Source organism: Biomphalaria glabrata, chromosome 12 (genome assembly GCF_947242115.1).
Source record: "Biomphalaria glabrata chromosome 12, xgBioGlab47.1, whole genome shotgun sequence".
Taxonomy (NCBI): Eukaryota; Metazoa; Mollusca; class Gastropoda; family Planorbidae; genus Biomphalaria; species Biomphalaria glabrata.
Genome location: NC_074722.1, coordinates 28,192,017 through 28,208,268, shown reverse-complemented (window position 1 = coordinate 28,208,268; position 16,252 = coordinate 28,192,017). Strand labels below are relative to the sequence as shown.

Genomic DNA, 16,252 nt, shown 5'->3' with positions numbered 1-16,252 from the left:
CGAAAAAATGTGTTCCTTATTGAGTTTTTTTTTAGTTAAGCTAAGGCCGTGATGCTCATCCTTATTCGGCCGGCGAGCCATTTTAATTTCCGACAGTCCACATCAACAATTTTTTTTTTTTAAAAATAGAAAAAAAACGACAATAAACTATTTTTTTTTTACGAGCCCGTGAATCAAGTGCTTACCTTAATTCATAAAGAGGTTTATTCTAAACAAATTTTCAAATATACGGCTGCATAGATGAGACGCCAAGTCGCTGCACTTAATCTAGAATTGTAGATGTTCGTCCCTGAGATGATGACGTAGCACTGGTTTCGTGCGATTCATCCCTACAAATGTTTATGTCTGGCACTATCCAAAGTCGTATCCACTAGTTTTTCCAAGGAAGAGAAAGATCCTCTGCGAAGGTTGAAGCTTCTTCGACAGGACTACGTTAGTGGTGATTCCATGCATGCTCCTCATAGCTACTTACTTCTATGATTTAAAAACTGCTGTTTGTACTGTGAATAAATAGCTAGATTTTTAAAGAGAGAAATCAGATATACTGCAAGACTCGTAAGTGGCAACTGTAAACATTTCGAAATATAAATTTTGTGATGGTTTTGAATGAATGGAGATTTTTACCCATATCTTTCAATCGACTTCTAATCGTGATGAGAAAAACGTACGGCTCCAACAGTATTGTTCCTTTCAGGACACATTTCTTTCATCATAGCCAGCAAGTATTTTTGTATGCATTCTTCTCGGAAAATGACTTGGTATCTTAAACAAGGGGAAAAAAATTACTTGACAGATGTGGTGACTTACTCAGACTTAGACTTAGGTCCTCCCGCGCCGTTCGGCGCATTGGGCTGTCTCCATAAAGATCTGTCGTTGGCAATGTCTGAAGCCTCCTCCCACCTGGTGTCCACTGTTCTGAGGTCCTCCATGAAGGTGTGGCGCCAAGTAATACGAGGACGTCCCTGTTTGAGCTTTCCTCGTATTGGCCTCCATGTCATCGCAACTCTTGGTATACGTAGTTCATTTTGTGGTAGAACATGTCCCGCAAACCTCATGCGACGCTCTGTCACAACCTCTCTAAGTGTTCGACTCCCAGTTCGGCAAAGGATTTCCTTGTTTGAGACACAATCTGTGTAACTGACTCCCAAAATCCGTCTCAGCCATTTTTGTTGAGCCACATTTAGCCTTTTCTCAATTTTGACAGATGACTTCCATGTCTCACATGCATATGTTGCAGTTGTGATGACAACAGTGTTGAAAAGGTGTATTTTTGTCTCGAGCCCAATGGCTTGGCTTGTCCGAATAGGCTGCAGGCTTTAGAAAATGCTCCCTGCCTTCTCTATTCGGCACGCTACATCATGGTAGGCATCCCCATCATTTGTTATGATGCTGCCAAGGTAAGTGAACTTGTCCAGCTCTTCAAGCTTTGACTCGCCAAGTCTGACGGGGGCACCCTTTGCCTTATATCCCACTCGCAAAATTTTAGTCTTATCCAAGTTTATGCGGAGGCCAATTTTGGGTGCTTCTCTATTTAGGCTCTCCGTCATTTATTGTATGCATTTATTTGTAGCCCCGAGAAGTGCAACGTCATCAGCAAAGTCCAAGTCCGTTATTCGATTTTGTTCACGCCATGGAATACCAAAGGCAGTCTGGTTCATTGCTCTCCTCATTATGTAGTCGATGCCTAGAAGGAAAAGGAAGGGAGATAAGATGCACCCCTGTCTCACACCTGTCTCGATGCTAAAAACCTCTGTTGTTCCTTCTTCTGTTTTAATGCAGCAACTAGACTGACTGTAAAGGTGTCGTAGGATCTGGACGAATTTTTCTGGGATGCCATATCTCTAACTATTTTCAATAGTGATTCTCGGTGGTATAAGTTCAATTAGTCCCCTTTATACTTTGACTATTTTATTACTTTTTATATTTTCTTCTTATTCTTCTATCTAGCGTCTCTACATTTACTCTATTCAAATGTGACTGTTCGTATGTTACAAATCTCACTGCTCTTTTCTGTGTCTATTCTAGTTTATCAATGTTTTCTTGTGTTGAAAGGTTCTAAACTGAGGACACATATTCTAATATTGGCCTAACCAGTAGTCCAATGTGAAAGAAGTCAAAGCTTCTAGATCAATGTAGATTTACATTTTCTTTTTATTGATATGACTAACAGAAACCTTTCATGTGCAGTACTTCGTTGCTCTTCATATTGACAATAAATTCAGATCAATACTTACGACTGCTTGAGACACTGCGTGAAAAGAGAAGGTTACTGTTTAAAAACGAAAATTGACGAAGAAACCAATCCTTTATATTTTTTTCAATAAGTACTAACTACTGAAAGTTCAAACCTTTGCGTAGACTCACTCAAAAAAAAGGTCATACAGATAAGCTGTCAAAAGCAAGGAAGATTTAAGCATGGCCTTTGAATCGTATATTTATGTCGAATCGAATGGAGTGAAATAGGAAGGGCTACGGACTGCGTGTTTGTGATTAAGAATATATAATCCGTTAAGATTATGCATAGTCAAAAATAATTATATTTGTGTAGGGTTATGTTCATTGTAAGTCTAATTTAAAATATCGTGAACATTTTGGTAACTAAAACATTGTATCTATAAATACGCGTAAAAATATGTTCGTATTATTTCTAAAAAAAATTTTTTGCTTGATCTTAACAGAGAAACTCGTTTATCTTCACTATGGCGTCGTGTCAAACTTTCCAAAGCTGAAGCTATAAAAAAAAATATTTTTGCTGGACAATGGGACAGACACAAATTTCGAAAATTGAAATTTAATCTTTTTTTTTTTTTTTTTTTAAAATCTCTGCTGTTATTAATTGCATATGCTATAAATTTGCAACTTTATTGGCCAGAAAAGCAAAACTTTTTTGGTTATAACTATGGGTTAGTATTGTTTCTAATATTAATGTTTTTATTGAATATTTATTTTTATTCTCTTCAAAGAAAGTTATAAAAGCTTAAATTATTCTTTTTGTCATTATGGTGATATAGATTGAAACATTTCCATTAAAATCTAACCCAAAAGACCTTTTATTGAAATTAATTCTTCTTATAATGCTAATAATCTTTAAAGTTAATTATAATTTTAAGCAAGGTTACGAAGACAGTTTGTGTGGAAACACAAACTCAAAATCGGCTCCCGAAGTGGTCCACCCAGGCAGGTAAAAAGGCAGGTATCAATATTTTCAGAAAGAACATCAGAATTAAATTCGACAAATGACAGAGAAGAATGGAGAAAGAAGGTTGACAGATCTCGTGTCCAGCGTCCAGCAAACCAAAGGATGTGAAGTTAAGTTTGAACCTGGCCTAACTTATGTCTTATAATGAATGTCTAATTATCTAATTGCTTTGTAAATGGTCAATCTCTAATTCCTCAAAAAAAAAAAGCCATTTCGTAAAAAAAAAAAAAAAAAAAATTCCTATTGTTAATTGTTCCATATACGGTTGCAACACTGCAGTTCACACGATAATATGAAAAATTACTTATTAATTGTTGTTTTAAATTATGTCCAACTTATATGTATACTAAATAGATTTTTTCTCTTTAAAAAAAATAGTAAACATTTTTTTTTCGTGTAAATGTAGTAGTTAGTATGACAGAACTTACTTAATTTAGCAATACAAATGTAAGAAAAGTTATTTTTTTTTACAAAAAATTAAAAACCGTTTGCATAAATGTGTTAAACATCTTCCTTAGATTATCCTTCTCTTAGATTATCCTTCTCTTAGATTATCTTTCTCTTAGATTATCCTTCTCTTAGATTATCTTTCTCTTAGATTATCCTTCTCTTAGATTATCCTTCTCTTAGATTATCCTTCTCTCAGATTATCCTTTTCTTAGATTATCCTTCTCTTAGATTATTCTTCTCTCAGATTATCCTTCTCTTAGATTATCCTTATCTCAGATTATCCTTCTCTTAGATTATCCTTCTCTTAGATTATCCTTCTCTTAGATTATCCTTCTCTTAGATTATCTCATTTTTTTCACGACATACGTTATTCTCCTAGTACTAACATGCTCTCGGCACCTACAAGAGAAATGTATAAAGGCTTATGAGAGAAGAACAGGAGACCAGTTTGGACTACGAGAATGAGCAGACAGAACATTTTTTTCTACATACTTGTGGACGGGGACTGGCCAAAAGGAGTTGGGAACCTTGGTTGCTGCACTCTTTCAGCGCAATCACAAGGTTCAGCGATCCTTACATGTGATAAAAATGGCGTGTACAATCCTGTTGTTTTCTAGTTTGATGAATCCATGCGTGCTAAGCCGTCTGTAACATTTGTATGCAATGGTTATTTTTAGTTTAACTAGTAACATTTGTATCCAATGGTTTAATTTAAACTAATATTAATGTTACAAAAATGCCAACGTCGAAGTGCTATCTGCTCACGTCCATTAATTCACCTTCGTAGGTTGTATACTATTTAAGATTGAAAGTTTCTATCCATAGATCGATATGACATGTTGAAGAAAATGACTTCTTTGTACTACCAGCAAATCGATGATTACAATTTGTTCTAAAGGGAAAAAAATGTTGTTCTTTTTTTAAATTGATGAACTTTTCCACCGCTCATTGTTTCTAATATCATTAAAAAATAGAATACAAAGAAAGTTTATGTTTTCACACAAACTCAGTGGTGTCCACCATCGGATAGTCAAGTTATGGACTTATTAGGATTGTTTAAAGTAATACAAGTTTAAAGAGTTAACTGAACAACCTATTATCAATAATAAGATCAACAGATCAATTTTAAAGAACCATATGACATTGTTTTTCAATGGAAAACAAACAGAACCTATCATCGATAATGAGTTTCTGACTTATATTTACATTTTTTTTTTTTCAAAGTGAGAAATCAGCTTTTCAATAGCTTTTTTTTTTATCTAAACGTGACAGACTGACAGACAGACGGCACAAAATTAATGGTAACTTTTCATCTAAATTACAGATCACTTAAGTTATTTTTTGGGGCTAACATAGCCCCCCCCCCCCCTTGTACACAGAAAGCACGCTATTTCAAGTACCGCCGACTTAAAGATTTTGGACCTTCAAAAAAAAATGAATATCTCCGCTTTTATTACAATGATAAATTTGATGCGTTTGGATTTTTGTTTTTAAATAGCACAACGTACAGGCTTATACAAATATGTTCTTGTGAATCTGAGGGGAAGGAGTATTTCGAAGAAGATGTCTTTGCTGTCTTTACAAAAGCAGTACAAAAATGTTTTTTTTAAAGTTGGGATTCGAACTCACGCCCCCTCGATAAGTGGCATATTATGAAGACTTTCATTTAAAAAGTGGTGCATTTTTTTGGGGGAAAAAAAACCTTTTTGCTTATTTAATTTTTATAATTAAACGGTTCTCTTTCAGATAAAAAAAAATAGCCGTTGCAAAAACACTTTGCAAGATCTAAAATATCGGATTTTCAATATTTTTTTCTAGTTTTTGAGATCTAAACGAAACGTACGGGCAGACGGACGGACGGACAGATAGGCAACATAAAACTAAGAGCAGCTTTTTTTTTTCATTTCAGGGACCGCTTATAAGCCTTACCGTATATCGAAAGTAAAATTCACCAGATTAAAGTATAAGTGAAATAATTGTTTTTCAAATGTAACCTATGAAAAGTAGTGTTCTAAAAAATTAACGCGCATTCTCAGAAGTATTTTTCAATACAGACTCACTTCATCTGCGTTAGTCTTGGTAAGATGGTATGACTTTATGCGTGCTGACCAGGCGACACAGTAGAATGAAGAGAGAAGTATCAATAGCCAAGCCAAACTCATTTCACAATTTGTATCATTAAAAAAGAGTCGACTGAGCATTTACATTTGTAGCGACACAGAAAGTATGTGTGCCTTTGTCATTTAGCCGGGATTCTCAGTCTCAAACCATGAGAGTATTTAAGGACTGGTTTTATCTAGGATATAATAAACAATCAAATAATGAGACTTGTCTTTGATTTTTAAGATTAATGAGGAGTGCAGTATTTTACGTAGATACGCTGGCCCATCTGTGACCTACATATTTTGACAAAATCAAGAATGAACCAGCGCAGACTTAACCATTGTCCGCCGGTGATCGATTTAGATTGTCTATTCGCCGTCTAAGTCTGTTCTAGGCAGAGGATTCTCTTTCGGTCTTTAATGTGTATCTCGCGACCTTTGTTAGTGATCTCCAGGTGCACTCATCTACGTCAGTTAAATCAAGTTGACGCCTAAGCTGGTCATTAAAGAGTTTCCGTAGGGTAGCTCTGTTACGCCGATCACCAAAGCAGACTGCCTTTGACATACACATTCGTCACCCATACGGGACTATAAGAAGCCTCTCTATACTGTTCATAACGTCATTCGCAAGAAAATATCTGTTTGTAGTGTGGTCTTGCCATCGTATATCCATGATGGAGTGCAAACATCTTTGGTGAAAGCGTTCAAGAAGTCTTAGCTGCTGTCTCTATATAGTACCCATGTCTTGGATCCATATAGAAAAGTTGAGAGAACCGCTGCCAGGTAGACACTAATATTGCCGAAAATGAAAATGGCAATCACAGTTTGAAATATGAAATATATCTATTGGTTATAAATGTAAAAAAAAACAACAACAACATTATAATGTTCTAATCAGCTAAAATATAAGTTAAGTTCGCCTATCAGACCTTGCGATTTACTGAGCTGATTTCTGTTTCTATGGCGGACGGTTTTACATGGTTGCTATCTGGCCAGCACAACGAAGCCAAGCGAAAGGTTATTCAACCAGCACGTTACGTCCGGTCAGACCAAGAGAAAATTTAAAATATGTTTGGTCATAAACACAAACTTCTTTGGTTTGTCATTTTTACACTGTTAAAGAAATCAAAAAAATGCGTCTGACATGACTTCAAGTGTTAATACATCCAGATAGTAAATACAATTGGTTTGTCGCCTCATACAAATGTATTTCATGTTTTATTAAAATTATTATTATTATTCAAAAGACATCACAGAACATTACAGAATTGAAACATACAACACGAGAACCACTGCAGCACACCAGGGTAAAACTATCCCGTGTCACTGACCCATATGTTTCGAACTTCTGCAATGCTTATGGTCTAGAGTAGTCTAGACCATTGGTTATCAAACTTGAAAGAGAGCAAAGAAAAGTTGAAAAAGTGAAACTTAAAATTCTAAAACACCAAAACCCTGGCCATGATGTATGCGAGCTGCGCCTCGTTCTGATGTACACATTTCTACCACAAGTTCAATGTAAACAAAATAGTGGAACAAATTTGAACAGGGGCGACCACAGGATTTTTAGCAGGGAGGTATATGTACACTACCATGCAACCCCTTCGGGCGCAATGGAACTCGAACTATGTTTAACATAGATTGGACTATCAAGACTAATTGGCCTCTTTCAGTCGTAGACCGACTATGGTTCATCTCGGCCACTTTTTCATGTGACTGTGGAGCCCTATTTTGGAGAGACACTCCCGTCCATATATATTACAGGTTACGGTGGTTTTCACTTTGGTGGTAGAGGAGCCGGCCAGTTTTCGTATGTCACGCTTCCAGAGCTGAGGCCCATGTTTTTTTCACTGTCCATAGCTTTCTTGGTCACCGTCTCTCTCCAACTAGTGCGGTCTAGGGCTATGTCTTCCCAATGGTCAGTATTGATGTTCACTGATTTGAGGTCACGTTTTATTACATCCACATAACGGAGGTGGGGACGACCAGTTTTTTCTTGAGCCAGACGCGAGTTGCCTTTACAGAATGACTTTCGGGATGCGATTATCCTCCATCCGGCGAACATGTCCGATCTAGCGCAGGCGGCGTTGCCTGAGGACTGTAAAGATGCTGGGAAGGCCCGTTCTCGCAAGGATCTCAGTATAGCACACTCTCTCTTGCCAAGACTAAAACAGTTAAAACATCAGTTGCCGCTTTACTGTTGGAATACTTAAAAAGGGGGAGGGGGAAGCAATTGCTTTAGTGAGATATGTGCAAGAATTTATTGTTTTCTAAAAGAAAAAAAAAGACCTTGTTATCATCCGTGACAAATCTCTGATTGTGTCGGACTACTTACTTTATCAAACGTGATCCTAGGTTCTCAAACAAGAAGAGAATCTGAGATAATGTACGTACTTTATCAAAAGTGATCCTAGGTTCTCAAACAAGAAGAGAATCTGAGATAATGTACGTACTTTATCAAACGTGATCCTAGGTTCTCAAACAAGAAGAGAATCTGAGATAATGTACGTACTTTATCAAACGTGATCCTAGGTTCTCAAACAAGAAGAGAATCTGAGATAATGTACGTACTTTTCGAGAGTAGTCGTAGTGAATCACTTTAGTTTGTAGTTTGTACCTAACAGCATTGATACTAGATAACGTGCCCGTCGTGACGGTGGAGAAATGCAAACAAGCGTTGCTACTTCTTTTCGTATAAGACTAAATACATGACAATTATCATCGGTGCATTCGTGTATCTCCATAAACAAGTGAAAGCTAATGGAAATATTTACACCGGAAAAGGAAGAAACTATCCTTAAAAAAAAAACAACTTTTGGACTTCTATTTTTTTTAAAAGTGAGCCCTTTAAACAGCTTGAAAACTTTAAGAACTTCAACGATGACCTCTTGTTTTTTACTTTATCTTAAAATCCTCATAAAGCTGTTTCAAAAACAAAGTGAAGTTTATAGAGAGAGAGATCTATATACACACGCAAATAGAGTCACTCACCTATCACTAATTTGGCCACCTGCTGTGGACGAATATATTCGAAAATTTAATTATTATTGTTTACCTTGAGTCAAGAACAATTAAGATATTTTATAATCCAAACCGCAGTGTTTAAATTTACCAAAAAAGATTTCGACCCAATATTTTTTTTGAAAGCGATCTCTTTCAAAATTTGCACTTCTTTTTTTATAGCTATAAAGATCTAATTCCTGTTGGCTTCATCTTAAGGCTTAATTTAAATTCTAAATATTTCCTTTATTTTTTTTTTCAAACACGTAGATCCAGACAAAGTCGAAATAAGCAAAACCAATTAATAAAACCAAATTGAGATTTAGTTTCGAGACCACTGAATATCAGCTCGAAGTGTTGAACACCTGAAGTAATTATTTTTTTTTTTGCGACAATCTTCCATTAGAAAGCACCGTCTGTCATTTATAGGGTTAGGGGATAATATTTTAATTTGTGTAATACATGAGTGTAGCTTTTTTCATTCTGTCTGTGTGGGAATCTTGACATTCTTGACAATATAAAGGAGTCCCGGGTCAAAAAAGTTTGAAAACCTCTGTCCTAAAGCAACTGTTCTTAATTCTCATAGTTTCTGAGATTTTTAATACAATTAAATACCAATTCCTCGTTAGGCTGCGAACCCCAACGGTAACATTATGTACGCCCATAAGCCTAAGTAGATGTAATTTTACTAATGTTGAGTGATGGGAACAAAACTAACTTTTAAAAGTTAAACTAAAACTAGTTTTCAACTAAAATAAAGTAGTTAAACTAAACGTTTATCATGAATTTAATTAATTAAACTTTTCATAACTTTTTTTATTTTTTTTTTGGGGGGGGGCGGGGATCAACTAGACCTATATAGATATAATCATCCGACTGTATGCCTACAGTTCGATCTTATTATTTTAACAATATAGAAATATTTATCCATAATAAAATCAGTATTAAGGAATATGTTTCTTAACATAAACGTTAATGCACAATAAAATAAAAGATGTCTAAATAAATATGTGTGCTTGTATTTTTGCCTTGAATTAAAACCATTAGAAAAGAATCGTACTCCTTTTTTTACAAATTATATTAAATTATTATGTAACCGAAAATCTTACTTATACCGGTAAAGTTTAAAATCTCATTAAATAACAGATTTAGGATTTCAAATGTAGAGCTAGTAACCAAAGAAATAGAAACGAAATCGTTGGAGTTTTAAGAAACATTTTACCTGTATAACTATTTTATAGTGTAAAATACATGCTTGACTAACCATGCCGATGTTCTATTTTCTTGTCCACTTCTTGACCACTAAAACTACAACACTATTGCATAACCGTTAAACGCACAAGGGGAGTCTTGTCGTTATGGACTGCACACTCAATAGGTCTACACTACATATTCCTACACGTGTACGTTTATCTGGCCAGGTTGTTAAAATCAGTCGGACACACCGTCTATTTCCTTTCTGGGCAGGGAGGGTGTGTAACTATTTTAGTGTAAAGATATGTCTACGAACATACTCGACTAGCCATGCCAGTGTGTTATTTTCTTGGCTGACCACTCCACATTAAGCAAACACTATTGTATAACGCTTAATGAAAAAAATGCAGGTTGTTGAAACCTCGCCAAGAGATGTTGTTGAAACCTCGCCAAAAGATGTTGTTGAAACCTCGCCAAGAGATGTTGTTGAAACCCCGCCAAGAGATGTTGTTGAAACCTCGCCAAGAGATGTTGTTGAAACCCCGCCAAGAGATGTTGTTGAAACCTCGCCAAGAGATGTTGTTGAAACCCCACCAAGAGATGTTGTTGAAACCCCACCAAGAAATGTTGTTGAAACCTCGTCAAGAGATGTTGTTGAAACCTCGCCAAGAGATGTTGTTGAAACCCCGCCAAGAGATGTTGTTGAAACCCCGCCAAGAGATGTTGTTGAAACCTCGCTAAGAGATGTTGTTGAAACCCCGCCAAGAAATGTTGTTGAAACCTCGTCAAGAGATGTTGTTGAAACATCGCCAAGAGATGTTGTTGAAACCTCGCCAAGAGATGTTGTTGAAAACGCAAGAAGAAGGTGCGAAACGTTCTCAAACAGAGCCTTGACTCCGGAAATGTGGAACTGACATTGAAAAGAACAAAAAAATTTCTGATGAGTTCGTTCAACTTTGTGACGTCTCCGAGCATCTTTTGTCGTTCAACTTTGTGACGTCTTCGAGCATCTTTTGTCGTTCAACTTTGTGACGTCTCCGAGCATCTTTTGTCGTTCAACTTTGTGACGTCTCCGAGCATCTTTTGTCGTTCAACTTTGTGACGTCTCCGTGCATCTTTTGTCGTTCAACTTTGTGACGTCTCCGAGCATCTTTTGTCGTTCAACTTTGTGACGTCTCCGAGCATCTTTTGTCGTTCAACTTTGTGACGTCTCCGAGCATCTTTTGTCGTTCAACTTTGTGACGTCTCCGTGCATCTTTTGTCGTTCAACTTTGTGACGTCTCCGAGCATCTTTTGTCGTTCAACTTTGTGACGTCTCCGAGCATTTTTTGTCGTTCAACTTTGTGACGTCTCCGAGCATCTTTTGTTTTCTTTCACAGCAATTATCATTGTATTATTACATCTGTCACATCCAATGCCATTTTCCTCACAGAACGCAGATAAGGTTGGCAACATGATCATTTTTTTTTTTTACCAATTTAGCTTCATTCCCTGATCAAATTGAGACTTTACACAATTATTATTGTTTATTTTATCTAACAAAACATAAAAATGTAAAAAAAATAATAATTAATGAGTCATTTACTTATTTTCCTTAATATCGAAAATGGGGGAAAAAATGGCTCACATAAGTCAGCTCTGCAAGGGTCTTTATCTGCAGCTGCGTACATTAGGCCAGATCCGACCATATTAAACAATAAAGTCAAACAAAAACGCTAGCTGTGGCATTAATACTCTCCCGCCTTGACTACTGTAACGCCGTGCTAGCAGGTATACCTGATGACAAAATATCCAAACTGCAACGTATACAGAACAACGCCGCTCGAATAGTACTTAGAAAAACAAGACAAGATTCTGCTACTACGCTCTTGCGCACGCTCCATTGGATTCCCGTGAAAGCGAGACTCGATTACAAGGTCGCCACACTTTGTCATCAGTGTATTTATAACAATGAGATGCCCCTAAACCTTAGCGAACTGATCACTCCATATGTCCCTCAGAGAGCCCTGCGCTCAATGGACTCAACGCTTTTAGTGGTGCCACGTTTCTCCCTCAAAAGCTACGGTCTGCGGACTTTTCCAGTGCACGGAGCAAAGGTTTGGAACTCACTCCCCATTGATCTCAGACAGATAATATCATGTGTCTCTGTTAGGGAAAACATTAAGATCTACTTTTCTAAAACTTTTTTTTAGATGATTTGACGGTTACCACTGTCAGGTTTGTGTTTGTAATGTTATTACAGCGCCTTGAGCCTACATTTTGTTTGTTAACAGCGCTTAATATATAAAATTATTATTATTATTATTATTATTACTATTAATAAATATAGTTGTAAATGTCATACTTTCTGTTCAATAAAATTATTTTTTAAAATATTGTCATATTTTACTTTTAATTTGTTCAAACTTGACGATCGATCATATTTCGTTTGATAGTAATATTTAAAAGAGTAATGTCCCTTTGCTGTATAATTTGAAATCTAAATGTCTATCAAATAGTTTATGCAAGGCGTTAAAAACGCTGAAACAAAAGTTCAAATCTTTTAACGACAAACAAACAACAACAAAAAAATTCCGATGTTCTCATCAACCCTTGGCAAATGGTCATTGGACCCACAGGTTGAGTACCCCTGTCTTACAACAACCATACAGGCCTACACCCTTCACTTTTGTTGTAGGGGTGCTGTGACAGTTCATCGTACAGGTGCTGTGACAGTTCGTTTAACGAATCACTTCCATTTTTCCCGTTTTTAGCATAATATCAAGAGAGAGGCCGGTCCATTCTTTTAACGTTCTCCATCCAGTTTTTCTTTGGACGGCCCATTCTTTGTGCTCCTTGCACTGTACCTTCAAGAATGACTTTTGACAGTGAGACATGTCTTACAATATGACCGTAACAGCTCAGCTTTGGTTATTTTATAATACTATCATGAGACGAAACATGTATTATTTAGAAAAAAAATAGAGAAGTAACAAAGGGATATTGCAACAAACAATTTTTTTTTCTTTAATTAAGCTCAATCTCACCAATTCTTTTTAAAGTGAACATGCAATCGTCATTCGATAGTTATTTTCTTAACTTGGCTCTGGGTTGGGCAAACAATCCAACGTAGGCTGGGCGAAGGATGAAGTGTAGCTACATTCACACCACAGACCGTCTGATCTTAGTCCCATGCTGTTCAGTGCAAGGGGAAAACCATCCAGACTGCAGTTGGGACCTGGGGATATAAAACACAAGATGCGTTCGGCATCACTGGTTGTTGTTTAATTACACTAATAGATAGAGAGATAGATAGATAGAGAGATGGAGAGATAGATAGATAGATAGATAGATGGGCAGACAGACAGACAGACAAACAGAAATACAGACAGGTAGATGGATAGATAGATAGATAGATAGATAGATAGATAGATAGATAGATAGATAGATAGATAGATAGGCAGACAGACAGACAGACAGACAGACAGACAGACAGGTAGATAGATAGATAGATAGATAGATAGATAGATAGATAGATAGATAGATAGATAGATAGACAGACAGACAGACAGACAGACAGACATATAGACAGACAGACAGACAGATAGATAGATAGATAGATAGATAGATAGATAGATAGATAGATAGATAGATAGATAGACAGACAGACAGACAGACAGACAGACAGATAGACAGACAGACAGACAGACAGATAGATAGATAGATAGATAGATAGATAGATAGATAGATAGATAGATAGATAGATAGACAGACAAACAGATAGACAGACAGACAGACAGTCAGAGAGAGAGAGAGAGAGTTACGAACCATTTGGACAAGATTTGCAGCACTCCCCACTCTTCAGTACACTATCCATACACGGTGGCTCTTGGCATGCTACATTCTGCAAGAATCAGTTGACATCATGAGATGCTAATACTGCTGGCTTACAATAGTCTTACATCATCATAGCCGAGTTTCATACATGGCCGAATCAATATTGTTGGTGTATCCGGTGTACAAAATAAATGAAGTGTGGATAATCTAGGTTTTTTTTTTTGAAAGGTATATAACACTTCTATTTGCACTTTGTAGCACTACAAAAACACATTTTCTAACCTCTTCTGCTTGTAGCACGAAATAGTTTCCATATAGAGACAGTACTTCTACGTTCACTCAATGTACTAAACCGTTATAAAAATAAAACGGCTACTACGTAGCTGTACTTCAGCAGTATATTTTGAACAGCTATGTATTGTGATAGTGTTACAATTATTTGTTCAGTTCTTTCTTTCTGTTTAGTTGGCAGCAGTGACAATCAATGAAACGTCCTTGACATTGTCTTGTGTATCGTGAAAATCTCCAATAATCAACGCCTCTGTCGAGGTTATTTTTGCCACTCCTGGTTACAACTAATCCATTCAGCTCTTGTCAATGCTTAACTATTTTAACTAATTATTTAAGTTTTATTTATATATTTTTAAATTGAAATGCACTGAGCTAAAATGTAGCACCTGCCAACAAGCCCTTTCCGGAATAGATTCTTAATCTTCAGAAACGCCCAACTAATAGTATGGTGCCGTAATATATTATGAATATGTCACGTGACCGAAACATAATTCCAGCAAAAATCGCTTAGGTACCTATCAATTGGGCTGGAGTTCGAATCCCGACTCGAGCTGAGTTTATTTCCTGAGCTTCTCAAGACAGCACGGAAACCTTCTCCCTAGTACCCCCCTCTCCCTCTCAAAGGTCCACAAAAGAGGTTGGACCATAAAAGCACGCGCATACGAAAGCATAAACATTTCGCTATACAAAAGCATTTTAAAAATTAAGAATAATAAACTTAAAAATAATCTTTTTTTTTTTTCATCCAGTCCAATTGGATAATTTGGGTGGATTACTTGGGTGGATTATTTATTATTATTTATTATTTATGATCCTACATTTGGCCATTGATATGTTCTTTTTATGTTATATCTAAACATTATTTTTTTTACATCTAGTATACTATTAAACATTTTGTACATTCTAACATTTTCTATATAAAAGTAAAGTTTCTCGTTTCAGACCCAGCGATCTATAGGGCAGATGGTGCTAAGGTCATCTGTTTCTTTGGCCAACGGTTAACGAACAGGGTATCACGTGGCCAGCACATCGATAAGCCGCCTTTACTTTCCCTAACTTAAGTCAGGTACCCATTAAAGTTGGGTGGACTCAGGAGCACTCTAAGAATCCCAAAATTCTAAATTACAGTTTTTAACGAGATTCGAACCCCGGAAGCCAAGCGCTTAACAACTCAGCCACAGCGCCACCAACATCTTCTATATAGGTATAAATTTAATTTATGCACGTACCTTGCATGAGATGACTTTCCCTGCATCACACTGCGTTGCTAAGAGACAGACGCCAACGATGATAGGTAGTATTGAAGACCTCTTGAACATTTTGTCTCTGGTTGCACTGTCGTGTGTTAAGCTTAACATTCACGCCAGACTATGAAAGAAAATGTCTCGGGCCAGGCTTATATCAGCTACCAAAAGTCCTATTGTATTTATCCTTTGTGTGCGTATGTTTGTGTGCGCCGTGCTGAGTGAAATATCGACGACAAGAACAGATGAGATTAATATTCTTTCATGTGACGGGCCGGCCTTTTATTTCTTCTATAGGATTAAGCCACCAGTAAGGCTTAACACTGTATAGACTTGAATGAAAAGGTTTATCAAAAAGATTTCGGGGGAATCATAAAAGTTACAACCAGTAAAACAAATACAAATAGAATGGAATGGTTGTTCAATACTTTCTTTACCATCTAAGAGTTTGATCAAGCGTGATGAGCTGAAGAGAGCGAAGATATTTATGCTCACGTTGCAACTACAGTAAACAACAACCAACAAAGCTAAAAAAAAAACACAAAAAAACACATAAACAATTATTCGTTTTGGTGGAGAAAGACTTTGACCTAATCGATCTGACTTTGACCCCCTCTTTGAGATGTTCACTCAGTATGGATCTATATATCTTTTGAAGAATTACATTGTACGGAATTTTTTTGCTTATTATTTTATTGATAACCAGTCTAAGATGTCTGATTTAAAGCTCCTGAATTTATGAAGTCTGATGGCCGCCTGGTTTGTGGTATGTCGACTAATGTTCCTGAGTGTCAGAATGTGAAAGAGCTTTCTGAAAGAATGCTGGGAACTTAAAGATACAAAAATTGATCTAAAAAATCCTTAAATTCATATTTTATAATGCATACAGTATTTAGTACACAAACTTTTTGTACTCTCAAGTAGGTCATAGCGGGCGTATCGACTGCTTCAGCAGC

At 36.5% G+C, this 16,252-nt stretch overlaps 2 protein-coding genes across 2 annotated transcripts; one reads left to right on the top strand and one right to left on the bottom strand.

Moving 5' to 3' along the window:
* The first annotated feature begins 10,349 nt into the window (after positions 1 to 10,349).
* LOC129921937 (MAP7 domain-containing protein 3-like) lies at positions 10,350 to 10,859 on the top strand. Its single transcript, XM_056005308.1, has one exon. The coding sequence runs from the start codon at positions 10,350 to 10,352 to the stop codon at positions 10,857 to 10,859; it is 510 nt and encodes a 169-aa protein (XP_055861283.1).
* Positions 10,860 to 12,925: 2,066 nt separating this feature from the next.
* On the bottom strand, positions 12,926 to 15,462 carry LOC106062892 (brorin-like). The gene is made up of 3 exons (XM_013221206.2): positions 15,282 to 15,462; positions 13,753 to 13,828; positions 12,926 to 13,162 (listed from the first exon to the last, which is right to left on the bottom strand). The coding sequence occupies exons 1-3, from the start codon at positions 15,408 to 15,410 to the stop codon at positions 13,020 to 13,022; spliced, it is 348 nt and encodes a 115-aa protein (XP_013076660.2). The 5' UTR covers positions 15,411 to 15,462; the 3' UTR covers positions 12,926 to 13,019.
* Between the last annotated feature and the right edge of the window lie 790 nt (positions 15,463 to 16,252).

What these genes read in the sequence shown, in the direction of transcription:
- LOC129921937 (XM_056005308.1), top strand. Translation starts at nt 10,350, where the DNA reads ATGCAGGTTGTTGAAACCTCGCCAAGAGATGTTGTTGAAACCTCGCCA.
- LOC106062892 (XM_013221206.2), bottom strand. Translation starts at nt 15,410, where the DNA reads ATGTTAAGCTTAACACACGACAGTGCAACCAGAGACAAAATGTTCAAG. An exon ending in GGAAAGTCATCTCATGCAAG is followed by an intron (nt 13,829 to 15,281) that starts GTACGTGCATAA and finishes TGATTCTTGCAG; the next exon opens with AATGTAGCATGCCAAGAGCC. An exon ending in CTGCAAATCTTGTCCAAATG is followed by an intron (nt 13,163 to 13,752) that starts GTTCGTAACTCT and finishes TTATATCCCCAG; the next exon opens with GTCCCAACTGCAGTCTGGAT.